This window comes from Gekko japonicus, unplaced genomic scaffold, assembly GCF_001447785.1.
Source record: "Gekko japonicus isolate JY-2015 unplaced genomic scaffold, Gekko_japonicus_V1.1 scaffold859, whole genome shotgun sequence".
Classification (NCBI taxonomy): domain Eukaryota; kingdom Metazoa; phylum Chordata; class Lepidosauria; order Squamata; family Gekkonidae; genus Gekko; species Gekko japonicus.
In genome coordinates, this window is record NW_015167077.1 from 247,478 (window position 1) to 264,822 (window position 17,345).

The 17,345-nt window shown below is 43.2% G+C and overlaps 1 protein-coding gene across 1 annotated transcript; it reads right to left on the minus strand.

Moving 5' to 3' along the window:
• Positions 1–3,007: 3,007 nt before the first annotated feature.
• GCM2 (glial cells missing homolog 2 (Drosophila)) lies at positions 3,008–12,127 on the minus strand. The gene is made up of 5 exons (XM_015412796.1): positions 12,038–12,127; positions 9,339–9,591; positions 7,553–7,665; positions 5,360–5,485; positions 3,008–3,892 (listed from the first exon to the last, which is right to left on the minus strand). Exons 1-5 carry the CDS (start codon positions 12,125–12,127, stop codon positions 3,008–3,010), a joined length of 1,467 nt encoding a protein of 488 aa, XP_015268282.1.
• Between the last annotated feature and the right edge of the window lie 5,218 nt (positions 12,128–17,345).

Below are 17,345 nucleotides of genomic sequence, written 5' to 3' on the forward strand. Positions count from 1 at the left end.
TTTAGTAAACTCTTAGTCTGTCTCTTGCAAGCTTGCCTACATATATTTATCATACCAATTATAAAACCGTGACCCAGTATTCTGGAATGTCGAATCTGTTGCGCCTTTTATCAATAAAGTCAATTTATCCAGTTCCGCAGCCTCCAAGATTTTATTTACTAGTTCTCGTTTTGTTGGTATCTCCGGTAATTTCCAATATTTTGCATAGAGAATTCTTGCAGCCGTAGTTTAAAAAAAACCAATCAAATAACGATCATCTTTGTGTGAGCACAGTCATCTGTTTGTGTGCATCTAAACTGCCCTCAAGTCGCAACTGACTTATGGTGACCCTATAGGGTTTTCAAGGCAAGTGATTAAGCAGAGGTGGTTTGCCAATGCCTGCCTCTGCAAAGTCTTCCTTGGTGGTCTCCCATCTACTTCTTAGATCTGGCGAGGCTATGCTATATCATTCCACATCCCCCAGTCATCTGTATGAGTGGATTAAAAAAATCTACAGATCTAGATGACATTATAAACCCTTGGGTTATAGACTGACTGTATTCATTAACCATGTCCCCTAAGCAGAGTTACACCCTTCTAAGCCCACACTTTTAAGTTATGCCTTTCTAAGTCCAGTTGTTAGGATGACACTGAAAGACTGTTAGATTCTGAAGGGGTGTTTTTTAATCCACTGTTGCTGGTGTATTGCTGCATTTCTACTGAAAGGCAGAATAAATAAAATATTGCTGCCCTTCTTGGGTATAGTGGGTTCATGTCACTAATGGTTTTCCTTTTCAAAAGGAAGGGGGGGAAATTAAAACTTACATGGTCCAAAAAAGAAAAAGTGGGAATTGTAAATTTCTGCACTACATAAATAAATGAGACATAATAAGCGAGCATGGAATGTCAGACTGTACGACTTGGGTTCTGATATCTTTGGACCCTAATTCTCTTCCACTGCACATTGGAGTTGCAACATTGAACATAGGGAGAGTGCTATACAAAATGCTAAGAATTTGGTTCCATGCTATAATTAGTGACACGAAACACATTTGAAGGAAAGGATATAACAGCAGTTCCAGCTCAGCCCTCCTCAATTTATTTTCCAATGAAAGTTCTCAATGTAAACAAAAAAATCTTATTAATTTTATTTTAGTCGCAGCCGTGTTGGAAGAATGCTAAAAATATTTCCTTGGATAGGTGGCACGCTAAATGAAGAAATATAGAACTGCAGCACTTGAAAAATTAACAAACAAGATTAGACTAATTCAGGGGAGAAAAAAGAAAGATGATTTTAAGAAAATTTGGAATAAATTCATAACTTGTTTAATGCAATTTCCAGAATACAGCTCTTTGAAAAAAGTTTTTTTAATTGGATGGAGACCCTTATCGAAAATTTGACTAAGGTATGGAATAGTTATGTTAGAGGATACTGAATAGAAATGGAATTAATGAATTAATGTTAAATTATAGCCAAATTGGATGGAAGCTCTCCCTCTTCGTTTTCTTTTCCTTTTCCTTCTTCTCTCCCCCCCCCTCATTTTTGGTTCATATATTTGCATGTTTTATATGAGCTTTTTCGTGGTTGGTAACAATTACATAATATGATGGCATTATCTATATATTGGATATGAAGTTATCAGTCGATTTTTGTTCTTGTTATTTTCTTGTTTGGTATTTGTTGTGTGTAAAAATAAACCAATAAAAATTAATTAAAAAACAGCAGTTCCAGCTTGAAAGGAGGAGGGAACCCTAGAAGACCAGGAAAAGTATAGCTGCATTGGGACATGACTGTAAGCATATATGAAATGTCAGATTGTACAAGCTTTCTTTCTGCTCACATTAGCCAATTTACAATCTCCATGTTTTGGCAACCAACTTGCAGGTCCCTTTTCTCTTAAAATGAGAGGGCTTCAAAGAGCTAGAACCTATATAAATCCTAAAACAGGTTCCATTATCACATATGTTAGAAATAGATACTACATGCCAACCAATTTTACTCTACTTTCGTTGTATATAAGAGGTTATCTTATTGTCTTCTTTTCCGTGGTTAGTTACACATCTTTCAATAGCAACATTGGTCAAAAAGAATCATTATCATAGTGAAATACAGTCCTCCAGAAATCAACATTCTTTTCCAGGAAAACTCTAATGAAGTACACAACTCGATAAAATAAATCCATGTTTATTATATTTCGTAGTAAGTTGGTTTTGTGTTCAGTATTCAAATAGACATCTGAACTGTTAAGAGTAACTGCCAAGTTTCTGAACCTATGCTGTTCACGTTTTGAAAACGTTTCCTGATAGCAGTGAGAGTGAGAATATGCTCATGTAATGACCAAAGACACAACGTGTTAGAAATTTATTTTGTGTGCAAAATCCATTAGGATAAATTAACGTTCACTGTGCCCTCAGGTATGACAATGAAAGATACACCAGTGATGTTTCCCATAATCCTAGAAGCCAAAATGAAATTGTAGAATATCAGCTATTAAAAGACAGGATAAATCACAAATCCTGCCAACAGTGTCTTCAATCTGTATAATTCTTGTAGATACTGTATAATGATTTTTTTTTAAAGTCTGACGTGTTAGAAATTTATTTTGTGTGCAAAATCCATTAGGATAAATTAACGTTCACTGTGCCCTTATGTATGTCAATGAAAGATGCACCAGTGATGTTTCCCATAATCCTGGAAGCCAAAATGAAATTGTAGAATATCAGATTTAGGATAAATCACAAATCCTGCCAACAGTGTCTTTAATCTGTATAATTCTTGTAGATACTGTATAATGAATTTTTTAAAAGTCTGATCCTCATTTTATTGCTTTATCATGCCCTGGTCTCAGCAGGGTTTTTACATCAGTATTCGCTATACATTCAGATGGAATAAGTTGAGCCCCAGTGTTGACAAAACCCTCTCCCCAGAGTCAATATATTTTCATTAAAATTCCATACATCCTATTAGTAAATGGTCCTTGTGTACGTATGTATATATCAGCTGTTTATGGAGTACTACATTTGGGGCTTAGTATTCAGTATTCTCAAATCTGAATGTTTGCCCTTCATATCCAGTATAATTCCTTTCTGTGTTTGGCCCATCCTGATAAGTTTCCACTGACTCTACATGTTCTGCCTTGTTGCTGGTCAGAAATGGTTCATTATGCAAACCTGATTTGACCATTCCCCAGTCTTCTTGAATTTTTATTTCAGGGCAGACATTTATAGACATGTTCTCTGCAAGGGGACAGCTCAGAAAATCTTTGGCTTCATAAAGATTGTCACCACATTTCACCACTGATGGCTTATAGGCTTCATAGGACATCTTAGCTGTTGTAGTTATAACAGTCTGCAAAGCTGGAAACTCCAGAGTGGAATGACTATCATAGCTGCAAGGATACCCTCCACTATTATGAATGTGATCGGCACCAACTTGATTCATTCCATGGCCAACACTTTCTCCATTGTTAGTGTCCTCTAAGGACTGTTTCAGTTCATGATGTTTAAGGATTCCATCAATGTTCGTTTCATGGGGACTTACTGAATTTACACAGTATGGGAGTCCATTCAGCACAACATGATCAGTATCCACTGGAATATCCGTTGGGTCCTTATGAAATGTAGAATACAAACTGGATACAATATAACCAGGAAATGTGCACTCGTAGCCGCAACTTGGCTTAGATGTATAGATCGTAGGGCTTGGGTACTTCTGGAGTGGCAGATCCATATCTCCAGGGACACTGGCTGCATCGTAAGTAACTTTGTAAGAGTCTACATTTTGAAATGTATGAGGTGGCTGGGCTGGGAGTGGTAAACTGGTATCTGGAATGATGCTGATTCTCTCTGCTCCTTCGCATGCCAGATGATGAATGTAGTGAAAGTATTCACCATTCTCATTACATGATCCTATCTGAATAGAATATTAATTAAAAAGATATTTGGACATATACCACACACATACATGCACAAATAATCATAGGATAAACTAATACGTCAGTTGGGTTAAACCGGTTTTCTTCTGTTTTAAAACTTTTTTCAAATGTATGTCAGGGATCGCTGGTTTATTAATGTAGGCATTTTTTACCCTGCTTCCCAGTGGGAACCCAAAGCAGCCTAGAAGAAGAGAGATTGGATTTATACCCCGCCCTTCCCTACCCAAAGAAGTCCCAGAGTGGCTTACATTCTCCTTTCCCTTCCCCCCCACCACACAACAGACACCCTGTGAAGTAGGTGGGGCTGAGAGAGCTCTTTCGAGAACTGCTCATGAGAGAACAGCTCTGAGAGAACTTGTGCCTGACCCAAAGTCACACCAGCAGCTGCATGTGGAGGAGCAGGGAATCAAACCTGGTTCTCCCAGAGTAGAGTCTGCACTCCTAACCACTACACTAAACTGGCCGAAAAGATACAAATACAGAATAAATAAACAGACAATTTAAAGAGACAGAAATACAATTTTAAAGAAAACAGAACAAGCAAAAAGTACACTGGGTTGGTTTCCGGTCATCTGGGTTGGCTCACAGTCCATAAACTATGGGCTAAGAAGCAAGCTTCTGGCTATGGCAGAACTTATATTCGACATGCTCCATTGTGGTCCCTACTCTTCCTCATCAATCACTTCTCCCCCATGCCCTTACCCAGTGTAAACATGCAGATTTCAGCCTTTCCAGACTTGGGGCTCACTAAGCTCCAAAAACATGATATGAAGTCACATGACAGGAAGAGGGGAAGCCAGACTTCATCAGTTTCAAGGCTGGTAGCCACAATTTCTTGAACAGTGACTAATTCAGTAGCATCAGCTCAGTCCACACTAACATTTTGTTGTATAGTACTTGCGTATGGGATTGTGTGGAGAAATTCAGCAGGATGAAATCACCCCCAAGTCACTAAAACTATTTTGTGCCAGTCAATTTATTAAACCTTTTCCCTGTTGCTCAGAGGAGCTCAGGTGGCATAAATGGTTCTCCCCTAATCTACATGTCAGACAGTTTTCCTCTTCTTCTTCTTTTCCCTAGCTACTTCATGTGGCTGAGCAATGTTTCACATGCTAGCTTGGATCACCTCTTCTTGAAATACAAAACGTTCATGTTGGAAGCCTACAGAAAACCTGTCCAGCACCAGCAGAGAGAAGAAAGTATGCCATGTGTTAAGAATCCTTTGAGCAAAAGATGTAACATTTAGAAAAATGCAAACTTGGAATCTCTGCTGTGTGTTTTTCTAAGCCCCTCTTACCATCTTTGGTGTGACCGTAGGCTGTAATGCCACTGATTTATTTGGATATTATGTATACACACATATTTATGAATTGTGTAGCAGCTTATATTCACCTTTATTTACTTTTCTTGCACCAACATTTCAGGTGACATTTTACAACAGTTACCTGAAAGTCCAGAAGCCTTTTTTTCTGGGATGAGTGAGAAGGTGGCCCTTGCTTTTTCAGGGCGCTTCTTCTGGCCTCAGTCTCTGATTTACTCTCTGGTCTAGGGTGGTCATGAATTCCTTTGGCCTGCAGAAGTATTCACACATCAATAAGTGGGTCACTCAGAAGAAATAAATGAGGATGAATCGAGGCATCGCTTAGCAACCAATAACCCAGTTAAGGAGAAGTGCATGAGCGTAATCAAATTGATTTACAATCAAAGGCTGCAGCTTAGCTAGTTTGGGGATCATGGCTGTAGTCTTCACTTGAAAGAGAGTCAAGGGAAAGTAATAAACTGGCCCTGGCCTGGATAGCCCAGGCAAGCCTGGTCAGATCTTGGAAGCTAGGCGGGGCCAACCCTGGCAAGTATTTGGATGGGAGACCTCCAGAGAATACCAGGGCCGGGAGGCCACAGGCAGGCGATCAAGCCTCTTCTTTAAACATTCTGCATGCCCCAGTAGGAGTCGCCAGAGGCATGGGCACATACACACACACACAAAGTGCAAAAATATCCCCAAAAAAGGAAGAAGAAAAAGTAATAAACTGAATCTTAATAACAGTTCTCAAAGGCCCTGGTTTATCCATAGAAAGAAAAACATGCTTTTGTCCTGGTCCAATCTACCAGGAAGGTCTGCTTTGCAAGCCCTGTGGAAATGAGATTCCAGAGGGGTAGCCACATTAAACTGCTGCAGCCACAAATAACAAACAATCTGGTGGCACCTTAAGGACGAACAAGTATATTGTGGCATCAGCTGTTGTGAGCAGGGCTTTTTTTGTAGAAAAAGTCCAGCAGGAACTCATTAGCATAATAGGCCACACACAACAGAAAAAACTCATTAGCATATTAAGCCACACCCTGACATCACAGCTCATTAGCATATTAGGCTACACCCCCATGTTACCACACTCACCTTTTGCTTCTTATTCTGCTTGCTTTCTTGTCAAAACCCTGGGCTTTTTTTGTAGCAGGAACTCCTTTGCATGTTAGGCCACACACCCCTAATGTAGCCAGTCCTAATGAGTTTCTGCTGTTGGGTGTGGCCTATTATGCTAATGAGTTCCTGCTGGGCATGGTCAACTCGGGAGCCAGCCGGAAGTCCGTAGCTGCGCGTTCCTGCCCAAAAATAGCCCTGGTTGTGAGCCAAAGCCCACCTTTTCAAATGCATGAAGCCGAACATTCAGTTGGCAGAGAGATTTAGGGCAGGGCTCAGTTATCAGAAAGGCAAGAAGTCCCTGTTTCCGAAGTCTATGATATCACATTGCGAAGCACAGGTAAAAGCAAGATCCAGTCAAATGAATAAGCTGTCAGCTCAGAATCAGTGCAGAGCACTCCCAGCTCTTAATGAACTGGCAAAGAAGGATGAACCTGAACCAGTAAGGAAGAGCAATTACCTTTTGTACTAAGCTGATCATCGGAAGTTCCCACTGTCTCCGTCTGACAGCACCAATTTTGCGTGTGAATCTCAACTCAGCTTGGAACGGTTTCAAAGGCATGTTTTTAATTACGTCAACAGTACTTTTAAATTGGTTATTGAATGTTTAGTGAGGCTGAAATGTCCCCCATGGATTTCTGAAGGTGCTACTACCTCTTACGGTTTCTTCTAGTTTGGTGTAGTTAGGAGTGCGGACTCTAATCTGGAAGAACCGGGTTTGATTCCCTGCTCCTCCACATGCAGCTGCTGCTGTGACTTTGGGTCAGTCACACATTCTCTCAGAGCTGTTCTTTCAAGAGCAGTCCTCCAGAGAGCTCTCTCAGCCCCACCTACCTCACAGGGTGTCTGTTGTGGGGAGGGGAAGGGAAGGAGATTGTAAGCCACTCTGGGACTCCTTTGGGTAGTGAAGGGCGGCGTACAAATCCAATCTCCTACTCCTACTCCTCCTTCCATGTTTCTTTAAAAATGATTATCCTTTTGCAAATTTTGCCACAAGGATTGCTTAATCCATGAAGATAATGGTGAGGGGAAAGATGGCATTTTCACCCTTCTCTGCCCTACTGTTTTCTTCCTGGAAAAAGTCACTCTGAAGCTGCTTTTATTCCTCCTCGGAAAAAAGTCTGCAGGAGTACTTTAACCTCCCAACATTAATTCATATCTTGTTGTATACATTCACGACCTTGCATTTTCTCTTTTTCATAAGATGCATTTATTATTTTACCTGAAAAAAAATCACTTTGCCGTCATGTCTCCAGAAGTTCGTGACTGGGTAGCCACTATGTCCCCGGCAAGGAATTAACTCGAGGGCTGAACTGCAGTTGGGGCAGGGCTTTTCTGCCAAGAGAGAGAAATATCGAGCTCAAAGTTGGTGCCATCCCAAGTGGTGCCATCGCTGACTTCAGTTAAATGAGAAAAGAGTAACTCTGCAGAAGGCTGGCACTGTTGGTGCTAAATCAGATTCTAAAATTCTATATTCTAGCACCTAGACTTCCAAGCAAAGCAAATTAAATGTAATGCATATTCTGATACCCCCCCCCCGCTGTCTAGTCACAGCCGACTGACGTAGACCCAGCAGGGTTTTCAAGGCAAGAGACACTCAGAAGTAGTTTGCCGTTTCATGCCTCTGTGTAGCGACCCTGGTATTCCTATATATACCTCAGTTATAAATACATTTGTCTCACATTTTATTTTTTAAAACTCTTCAAACCGGATGTTGATTATAACTCAAACTATTTATAAATTCCTTCCAAGTACCTTCTGAAATTGGATAATTCACCTGCTATGTAGCATTCACAGGGATTCAATCCCATCCCTACCCCTTAAACTCTTTCCACTCCATCCTGAGTCTCCAAAGGATTTAAAAGAGCCAAAGGTAGAGCAACATCCTGCCAAGATGTTGGTGGGTTTTGACTATACCGTGGTTCTTGTTCCAAGATGATTCAGGTCTTATTGATTGCAAGCACTTCAGCTTTGCTGAATTATACAGAGGACTCAAATTTCTTTTAGTATAACATTTGCAGAAATCTCAGTGCCAATTTCAACATGTTTGGCATTTATGGGACAAAAGTGATCTGATCCAAACGTGTACATAGAGAAGTTAATCTGGGATTAGTTTGGATGGTCAAGTGATTTGTTTCAGAGATGATACTGAAAGCAGATCTTTGATCCCTGTTCCTAGATTTGAAAATCTTGTCGGGTCTCCTTCATGGATTCAGCCTCAGAAAAGTCGATGTGGATGCCAGAGTAAGTTTGCCAGTTACAAGGATCACGCCAAAGAGTCCTCCCATGAGCCTCATTCGTTCATTTGAAAGAGATCTTCTTGGTGTTCAAAGATCTCTGAGGCTGCGGTCACACTGGCCCATTCTGCATCTAGCATTCGCTCCGCTGGAACAGAAATTCCCCTCTACGTTGCATGGCCACCTTCACTTTCTTTGATTGTCGGATTCGATGGCAGTGTCCAGAGTGCATGCTGGTTTCACTTCCTTTGATCTCTTGGTTTTATGGTACCATCTGCATAGATTTATGGCCATTTTATGGCCAGTCAGGGGTGACTCTGCAGTCGGTAGGGGGCGTTGGCCTGGGATATCTGAATTTGGTTTTTAGCTGCATCTTTTTCTGTTCCAGTGTGGGTTTGGTAAAACAACGGAGTAAATGCTAGATGCAGACAGGGCCACACACTAAATAATCCACTTTGAATCCACTTTCAGTGCACTTTCCACTGGATGTGACTGTGTGAACTGGCAAAATCCAGTTGGAAAGTGCACTGAAAGTGGATTATTAAGTGTGTGTGTGACCGCAGCCTGAGATTCACATTTCAGTAATTCTACTTTTGGGTACCAAAGTTAAGATTCAGTCGAGTTGCCCTTTGCTTGGAGATCCGATAAACAGGCTTCCTCTATATGGAACTCTCTGTTAGGACATAAACTCTGTGAGAGTAACATGTGGCTCCCAAACCAGAGGGGAACCATACAGCCATTAGGGGGCTTCTCCCATTTCACTTTCCTCACTTTGTTGCTTTTGCCGAGCTTTGTCGCATATAGCAGGGCGGAGCTGAAGTTTGGTCCCGTTGGGCAGCATGCAGTTCCTGGCACACACCACCACCCCAAGGCAGGACTTCTTCAGGATCTGGCAGTTGTGGTTGTTGGTGTTGCGCATGGCCCAGCCGCTGTGATGCCGCTGTGCATTTTTATCCTCACTGGAATAAATGAACCTCAGATAGCCATCCGGCCATTCCTGGAAGGAATCAAAGTGCTTGGGCTCCTGCATCGGAGACAAATAGATAAGAGACAGAGAGGAAGCAGAAGAGCAGAACGAAGGATGCTTTAACAGAGCATGCATCTAACCACAGGTAAATGCTGGACAATTCTTTCTTCAAAAGGCCAATAATCAGTATGGCAGCCCACATTTGCAAAAAAGGCATTAATAAAAACTGCGGTGCAGGAGCACCAGTGATGCGCAGTCATGCACACATGACACTTCTGCATGCCGGCATTTCCCCTGTAGACATCCTCTCTATTGTCAGACACACATTCCTATCCAGGGCCGGACCCAGCTTATTTTGCACCCTTGGCGAGGATCCCTTCTGGCGCCCCCCCCCGTGCACCGCCCCCTCCCCCTGTGCATTGCCCCCCTCACTTGGGTGCTGCTGCCAGTGGCCAGAGGATTTCCGCACCGACTGACCCACTTTGCCCGGCTGCTGCCTCACCCAGCTGCCCAGCACCTTTCACGGCCCCTGCCGGTGGAGCCTCCCACAGGCTGGCAGGTCACAGGAATGGGCTGTGCTGAGTAGGGGGGCTTTTGGTGGGGGGGCTGGGTGCAGTTTGGCGCCCCTAAGGGACAAAGTAAGGGGCTGTGCTGGGTAGGGGGGCTTTTGGTGGGGGGGGCGGGTGCAGTTTGGCGCCCCTAAGGGCCAGCCCACTCTAGGCAAAAGCCTAGTTTGCCTAGTGAGTGAGCCAGCCCTGTTCCTATCCCAACTGAATGCTAAGTATGCCACTGAAGCAGCAGACTTACAACTGGCAGAGGCATCTAAGAAAACCCTTCCCCAGATGTTGCTCGTCATTTGCGATGAACAGCAGAACTCTCCTTTGTGAACTTTGCCTTTAAAGTTGTATTATCTCTATTAAGATTACCGCTCGACTTTTTGGTATGTATGTTGCACAACAGAATTTTAATGGTTGTTTTGCAATTTTTCAACTTTAATTAAAAAAAAATATTGAATTAGAACAATGGGAACAAATATGTAAATGGCCAAACCTAATGGGCTGACTGGCCTGGAGTGAAACTGACTAGTAGAAGCTGTGGGGGCTCCAGGAGGGAAGGAGGGCATTTTCCTTCTTTTCTTGGTGGGTATAATTGATCCAATATATTCAACAATACCAAATATTTCCTCAATCCAAATACTTTACCGGTATTGGACTGGGGAAATTCGATATTTACTGATATTTTTTGGGTCTGATATACCCCCAAGCCACTTTTGAGCCTGCATCAGGCTGTAACAACTAACAAAAATTTACTGTGAAGTCAACATCATGATCTAGTTTTTTATGTGTTTTATAGTTATAGCATTTTGCTGGATTTCTCAAAAAGAAGTTAGAATTGTCATTGATATTTGACAGCTCCATCATTAAATGGGACACACAGGCTTGACTGTGCCTACATGCAGTGTACCTGATCTTCTTTCCAAAGACAGCTGCTCTTTTCTGATACCTATTCCCAGTGAGACTATTGCCTAATGATAGTTTCTGGAAAGATGTTGTGGATGCCTTTAAAAAGTATTCTTATTATTCATGCATGAAGTACATGGACATACACATACTTCTTCAAGACACTTTTACAGTGCACTAAGAAATAAGAATTCAAGCTACACATTTCAGAACACATGGAGGCACTTTTATAATTGGTATAATAGTGCAAACTATTGTAACCTAAAAATGTAATCCCTAGAGCAAAGTAGAGGTTAGATCATTGAGATAGCAGGTACAGATGTTGGTTTTAAGATACAAAAATGTGAGCTCATAGAAAATAATGTTATGTGATACAATATTAGATAGAGAATATCTAAGAGGCAATTATTGGAAACATAAGCATTTGATAACCCCGTTTGTGTTATATGTGTGTATGTTCGGTTTGTCTGTTATGAAAAAAACAAATAAAATTCTACCCTTTGAGGGTAGATTTAAAATATATATATATAAAAAATAAATTTTAAAAGTTGTATTATCATTGGGACAATTTGCTCAGGGACTGTGAAGAAGGTTTACAGCCACCAAGAAGATTTCAGCAGTGGTAATACCATATCCTGCCACTGGAATGGAAAATATTTTTAACGGCAAAAGATCCGCAAAAGTAACTCACTCATCGCACCCGCATGGCCACACCGTCCTGCCATTTGGGGCACTCTTTTCCTTTCTTTGTTTGAATTCTGTGGGTACGCTGTGCTCCCTTCCTCCTATGCTGGAACACACCTCTCGGTTTTGAAAAGGGGAAGCAAATGAGAACTGCACAATCCATCTCCCCGCAGTCCATCCATTGCAGACATGTAGATTGGAGGTCATGCTATTGTTTGCTGGACTGGAACTCGAAAGCCACACAAGTATTACACAACAAGGATAGGATGCACTTTGTCTGATTATGTAGAAAGAGATACCTCCACCTCGAAACCAAGCCTAGCGTTCTAGAACATCATCCGTGTCTCCTTATTCCATACCTGTGGCAACTTGGGATCATTGATGTCCCAGGTTAACTTCATCCCATAGGAACAGACATAGTCGGAGTCCTCAAAGGGATCTTTTGACATGTTCACCATGGACCTAGGGGAACAGGATAAGCAACATGCGGCAGTAATTCCCTCTAACTTGTGTTACCAGGGGCCCCTTCCTAGATGTGTGCTGTCTGCCCTGACTCCATCTCTGCTAAATTCACCTCGGCCACCATTTTAGGAGCTAGTAATGCCATGGCTTGGAGGAGGTGAGCTCAAGGCTCTCCTCGGGCTATACTAACAAGTGGCAGGATAGTCTGTATACCTACCCATTGCAATGGGGATTTGCGAAGCCTCATTTAGGTCTATCAGTGTAATTTCAACAACAAATGCAAGTCTTCCCAAGTACAAAGTCAAATTACTATCAAGCAGCGGGGGGGGGGCTTGGTTTCTTTTGACTGACCCGACCTGAATGTCTCCTCCCAACCTGCCCCAGGCATAAGTGAAGCCTCTACTCTGCCAGCCCTTTACTCACACACCCCCGCAACTCAGTTAAAAACAGGAAATCCACAGATTCTCATCCTGGACTCACCCTGAATTCCTCAACTTTGCAATTATTTCTTTGATATTCAATGGGGCTGGCACCTATAACTACTGCCATTCTGCCAGCTAAAACTGTGCAGTCTCACCCCTCTGCTGGCTCAGCGGATGCCAGCTCCTTTCTTCTCTTCTGGAACCAACAAACCTTCTTTTAACCTGCCCTGAGCCTTGCTGTGCAGGGGAGAGTGGACGAGAAATCAAATCAAATCAAATCAAATCAGACATACATACATACATACATACATACATACAGGGGTCATTTTGTAGAAAAAGAGGTCAGTAGCTCATTAGCATAACTTATTTGCTATGCCACACCCTCTGACATCACTGGAAGTGTGTCGGAAGGCAACACCCATCACTCAGGTTCCACTGGACTGTTTTGGATTGCTAGCTATGGAAGGGGAACGCACAGATCTGCCCTCACAGAGAAGAGAGAGCTTGTACCTGAAGGTGGGCCAGGGCAGAGGCTCTGCAACTTACCTGGCTGCTTCTTGCTCCTTGTGGCCTGCCTGAGGGCTGCTGGGAGCAGGGGGTGGGGCTTGTTGCATGTGCCTGCCCCCTGGGCTCCTTACTGCCGGAGCTCCGCTCCTGTGCACTCCCACAGGAAATTACCCCTGCACACATACATACTACTTCCTTGGAACCATTGGACACTCTGTCTAAAGGTCCTCTACTTGAATCTCTGTGTCATCTAAATAGACAATCTACTTTACCCAGTTCATGAGACTGACTATAGGTAAACTCCTTCCCTGTTCACTCCTTTTCTCTAAAAACTCTCCTTTCCCAGTTTAAATCCCTCTCTCCCCCACTTATCCTCGTGGCCATTCCCTGGTGCAGAATTCTCACTCAGCCACCGGCTTGGCTCTCTTTTCCTTTCCCTTTCTCTCCTGTCATGTAGTTATCCATATGCTCGAGTACCTTTTCACTTCCTGTACCTCTATAATTCCATCAATAAATTCTAAACCTTGCTTTGGAGAAGACCTGGTTGTTTTGTGGTTACAAGTAGCCCATCAGAGGTGCTTTGAGCTTGCTTGCACGCATGCTATCCGCATAGTAAAGGTAAAGGTAAAGGTTCCCTTGCTCGAAAGCCAGTCGAATCCAACTCTAGGGTTGCGGTGCTCATCTCCGTTTCAAAGCCGAAGAGCCAGCGCTGTCCGAAGACGTTTCCGTGGTCATGTGGCTGGCATGACTAAACACCAAGGCGCACGGAAAGCTGTTACCTTCCCACCGAAGTGGTACCTATTTATCTACTTGCAATTTCTTGCTTTCGAACTGCTAGGTTGGCAGGAGCTGGAACTAGAGACAGGAGCTCACCCTGTCTTGCGGCACCCGGGTCTTGAACCGCTGAACTACTGACCTTCCACAGCCTGCAGTTCAGCGTCTTAACCACTTGTGCCACCGCAGCTCCTGTATCCGCATAAGGATCCCTAAATCACATACTCTACTCCCCCCTAACTGGCAAGTATGCCAGTTTTCCAAGCTAATCATCCAATAATAGAAGGCAAAAACAAGTGTAGGAAACAGACTCGCTACTTACAAATTGCCAAAATGCTAAAGAACATGTAACAGAAAGTAGTGAATACAAAGTAGCCACATAAGAAAAATACAAAATGGAAACAATGAAGAACTTGTGTGATAATACACTACAATCGAAAAATCCACAGAATAATGAAGAACTAATATAATAATGCCACGTTGTGTCCGGATGTTTGATTACAACATTTCAAAGTTCATCCTTCATCCTTCCAGCTTTTGGTCCCACTGGAAGCCTGAAGCTGCTGGAGCTGATTACACATTGGAGATTTGTGTCCATTCTTGGATTGAATTGTTATTGTTCCCAGTGCATGTGAGTAAAGGTATGGAAGCCACAGCAACTTAAAGGGAACACCCTGTTTCCATTTTGTATTTTTCTTATGTGGCTACTTTGTATTCCCTACTTTTCTATTACATGTTCTTTAGCATTTTGGCAATTTGTGAGTCTGTTTACTACACTTGTTTTTTTGCCTCCTGTTATTGGATTATTATACTAGAGTGTAGTGAACGTCATTGAATGCTGACGTTTTCCAAGCTAACCACACAGTGGAAGTGGGAAGACGTTTTCCCCGACACTGAGCTTAATTCCTGCAAATTGGTTGTGGTTCCGGGCAAGAGTCCTGAACCCAAGTCAGAGAGTCCACACGTGTCTAAGAATACATGAGAAAGAGAGCATGCATGATAACCCTTGCAAATATAACTTCAGGCTGTCAAAGAAGAAGAGAAGAGGAGATTGGATTTATACCCCGCCCTTCACTACCCAAAGGAGTCTCAGAGCAGCTTGCAAACTCCATTCCTTTCCCCTCCTCACAACAGACACCCTGTGAGGTAGGTGGGGCTGAGAGAACTCTGAGAGAAACTGCTCTTTTTTAAGAACAGCTCTTATCAGAACTACGGCTTGCCCAAGGTTATCCAGCCAGGTGCGAGTGGAGGAGTGGGGAATCAAACCCAGTTCTCCCAGATTAGAGTCCGCGCACTTAACCATTACACCAAACGGGCTCCACTACACCAAAAAAAAAATCTCAGTGAAGAAAGGGATCATTCTTACATGGGACCTTGCACAAACATAAGACCAGTCCTGCCACAATAACAGGTGCTTGCAAGGTAACTTTTGAAACTGATCATGTGAATGCATAGAACTAAAAAAAACTTTTAAAAAGCAAACTATAAAACACACACACACAGCTACCCCAGTGCCATGATTAGGTATCTAATAGTGTGATCCTGAGTAGAGTCACGCCATCTTAAGCTTATTTATTTCAATGCACTAAAAGGCATATCTGTGTACCAGCTGCCTCTGCAGAGCGTCATTTTTAAAAACAACTATACCTAATTGTGCAGTAGGTGGCTTGTGCAAAAAGAGGCCACTCGCAAATACGGTATGGAATTCTACATGTGGGCAATCCTCAGGTATGCAGGAGAAATGACTTTGTATATGCGCTGTGAATACTGTCTGCAGTTCTGGTCACCGTATTTCAAAAAGGATGTCACAGGGCAGGGGAAAGTACAAAAGAGAGCAGCCAGCCACAATGATTAGGGGATTGGAGCACCTTTCCGATGAGGAAAGAATAGAAAATCTGGAACTCTTCAATCTTTAAGAAGAAGAACAAGAGAAGAGCTTGGATTTATACCCCGCCCTTCACTACCCAAAGGAGTCTCAGGCTTACACACTCCTTTCCCTTCCCCTCCCCTCCCCACAACAGACACCCTGTGAGGTGGGTGGGGCTGAGAGAGCTCTGACAGAAACTGCTCTTTTTCAAGAACAGCTCTGACAGAACTATGGCTTGCCCAAGGTCATCCAGCCAGGTGCAAGTGGAGGAGTGGGGAATCAAACCCGGTTCTCCCAGATTAGAGTCTCTGCACTTAACCACTACACCAAACTGGCTCTCTTAAAAAAAGAAAAGAAAACATGGCTAAGGGGAGACATGATCAATGTTCCCTCTAAGCTGTGGAGTCTTGTGAGCAAAAATTCTGCTTTGCGAGCTACTGGCATTAAAGTTGTGAGTGAGCGATTTGGCGGCTGCATAAATTAGTCTGCTCTGGAACCATCCTCCCTGAGCTAGGACAAAAATGTGTGAGCCAAAGGCTAAAAAACTGTGAGCTAGCTCACGCCATCTCAGCTTAGAGGGAACACTGGACATGATAGAGGTTTCCAAAATTAGGCATGGGGTGGAGAGAGTGGAGAGAGCTTCTTCTCCCTCATCCACAATACTAGAACTCAGGGGCACCCAATGGAGTTACTCTGAAATAGGTTCAGGACACACAGAAGTACTTCTCCACTCAATGAGTGATTAAACTGTGGGATCCACTGCCAGTGGAGGCAGTGATGGCCATGAGCATAGATGGATTTAAGAGGGGGTGAAATATATTCCTGGAAGAGAAATCCATCAACAGCTACTAGCCATGGAAGGGAACCTCCATCTACAGAGGCAGTGAATCTCTGAAAACCAGCACTGGGAGGCAGCATTTGGGGACCGGCCTCAGCCTCTATGGCCTGTGTGTCGCCCTCCAGGACAACTGGTTGGCTGCTGTGTGAAGCAGGAAGAAAACATAAGTGCTTTCCTCCATAGTGCACACTAACTCAGTAATCCTTGCAAGTGTTCTGTCAGATGGTTCAGTATTCTTATCACCATATTACTGGTGGGGCAAATGACCAGATCCTGAGTGAACAGCGGATTTCCCAAGAACAGGTACAGAGGAGGAGGAGGAGGAAGAAGAGTTGGTTTTCATACCCTGCTTTTCACTACTTAAAGGAGTCTCAGCGTGGCTTACAATTGCCTTCCCTTTCTCTCCCCACAACAGACACCCTGTGAGGCAGGTGGGGCTGAGAGAGCTCTGAGAGAATGGTGACTGACCCAACGTCACCCAGCTGGCTTCATGTGGAGGAGTGGGGTGAGGAATCAAGCCCAGTTCTCCGGATTAGAGTCTGCTGCTTTGAACCACTATACCACAGTGGCTCTCTGAGGGGATATTGCTACCAGAGACTTTCCCAGCTTGTATGTCACATTCTTACCACCCCATCCACTACGGCCTGGTCTACACACTTGAGGGAATGAGGAGGTATTGAAGTGGCAGTGTTGAGGTGAATGGGTGTTGGATATTACAAGTTGAAAACGCTCAGTATATCTGGGGTTAAATGTTTGTTTATGTTACTCACAGGAAGTCTCATCTTTCTCATGTAACC

Coding starts and splice junctions, on each gene's coding strand:
- GCM2 (XM_015412796.1), bottom strand. CDS start 12,127: ATGTCAAAAGATCCCTTTGAGGACTCCGACTATGTCTGTTCCTATGGG. Junction 9,592..12,037: donor ATGATCCCAAGTTGCCACAG/GTATGGAATAAG, acceptor TCTCCGATGCAG/GAGCCCAAGCACTTTGATTC. Junction 5,486..7,552: donor GCAAAGTGATTTTTTTTCAG/GTAAAATAATAA, acceptor ATACTTCTGCAG/GCCAAAGGAATTCATGACCA.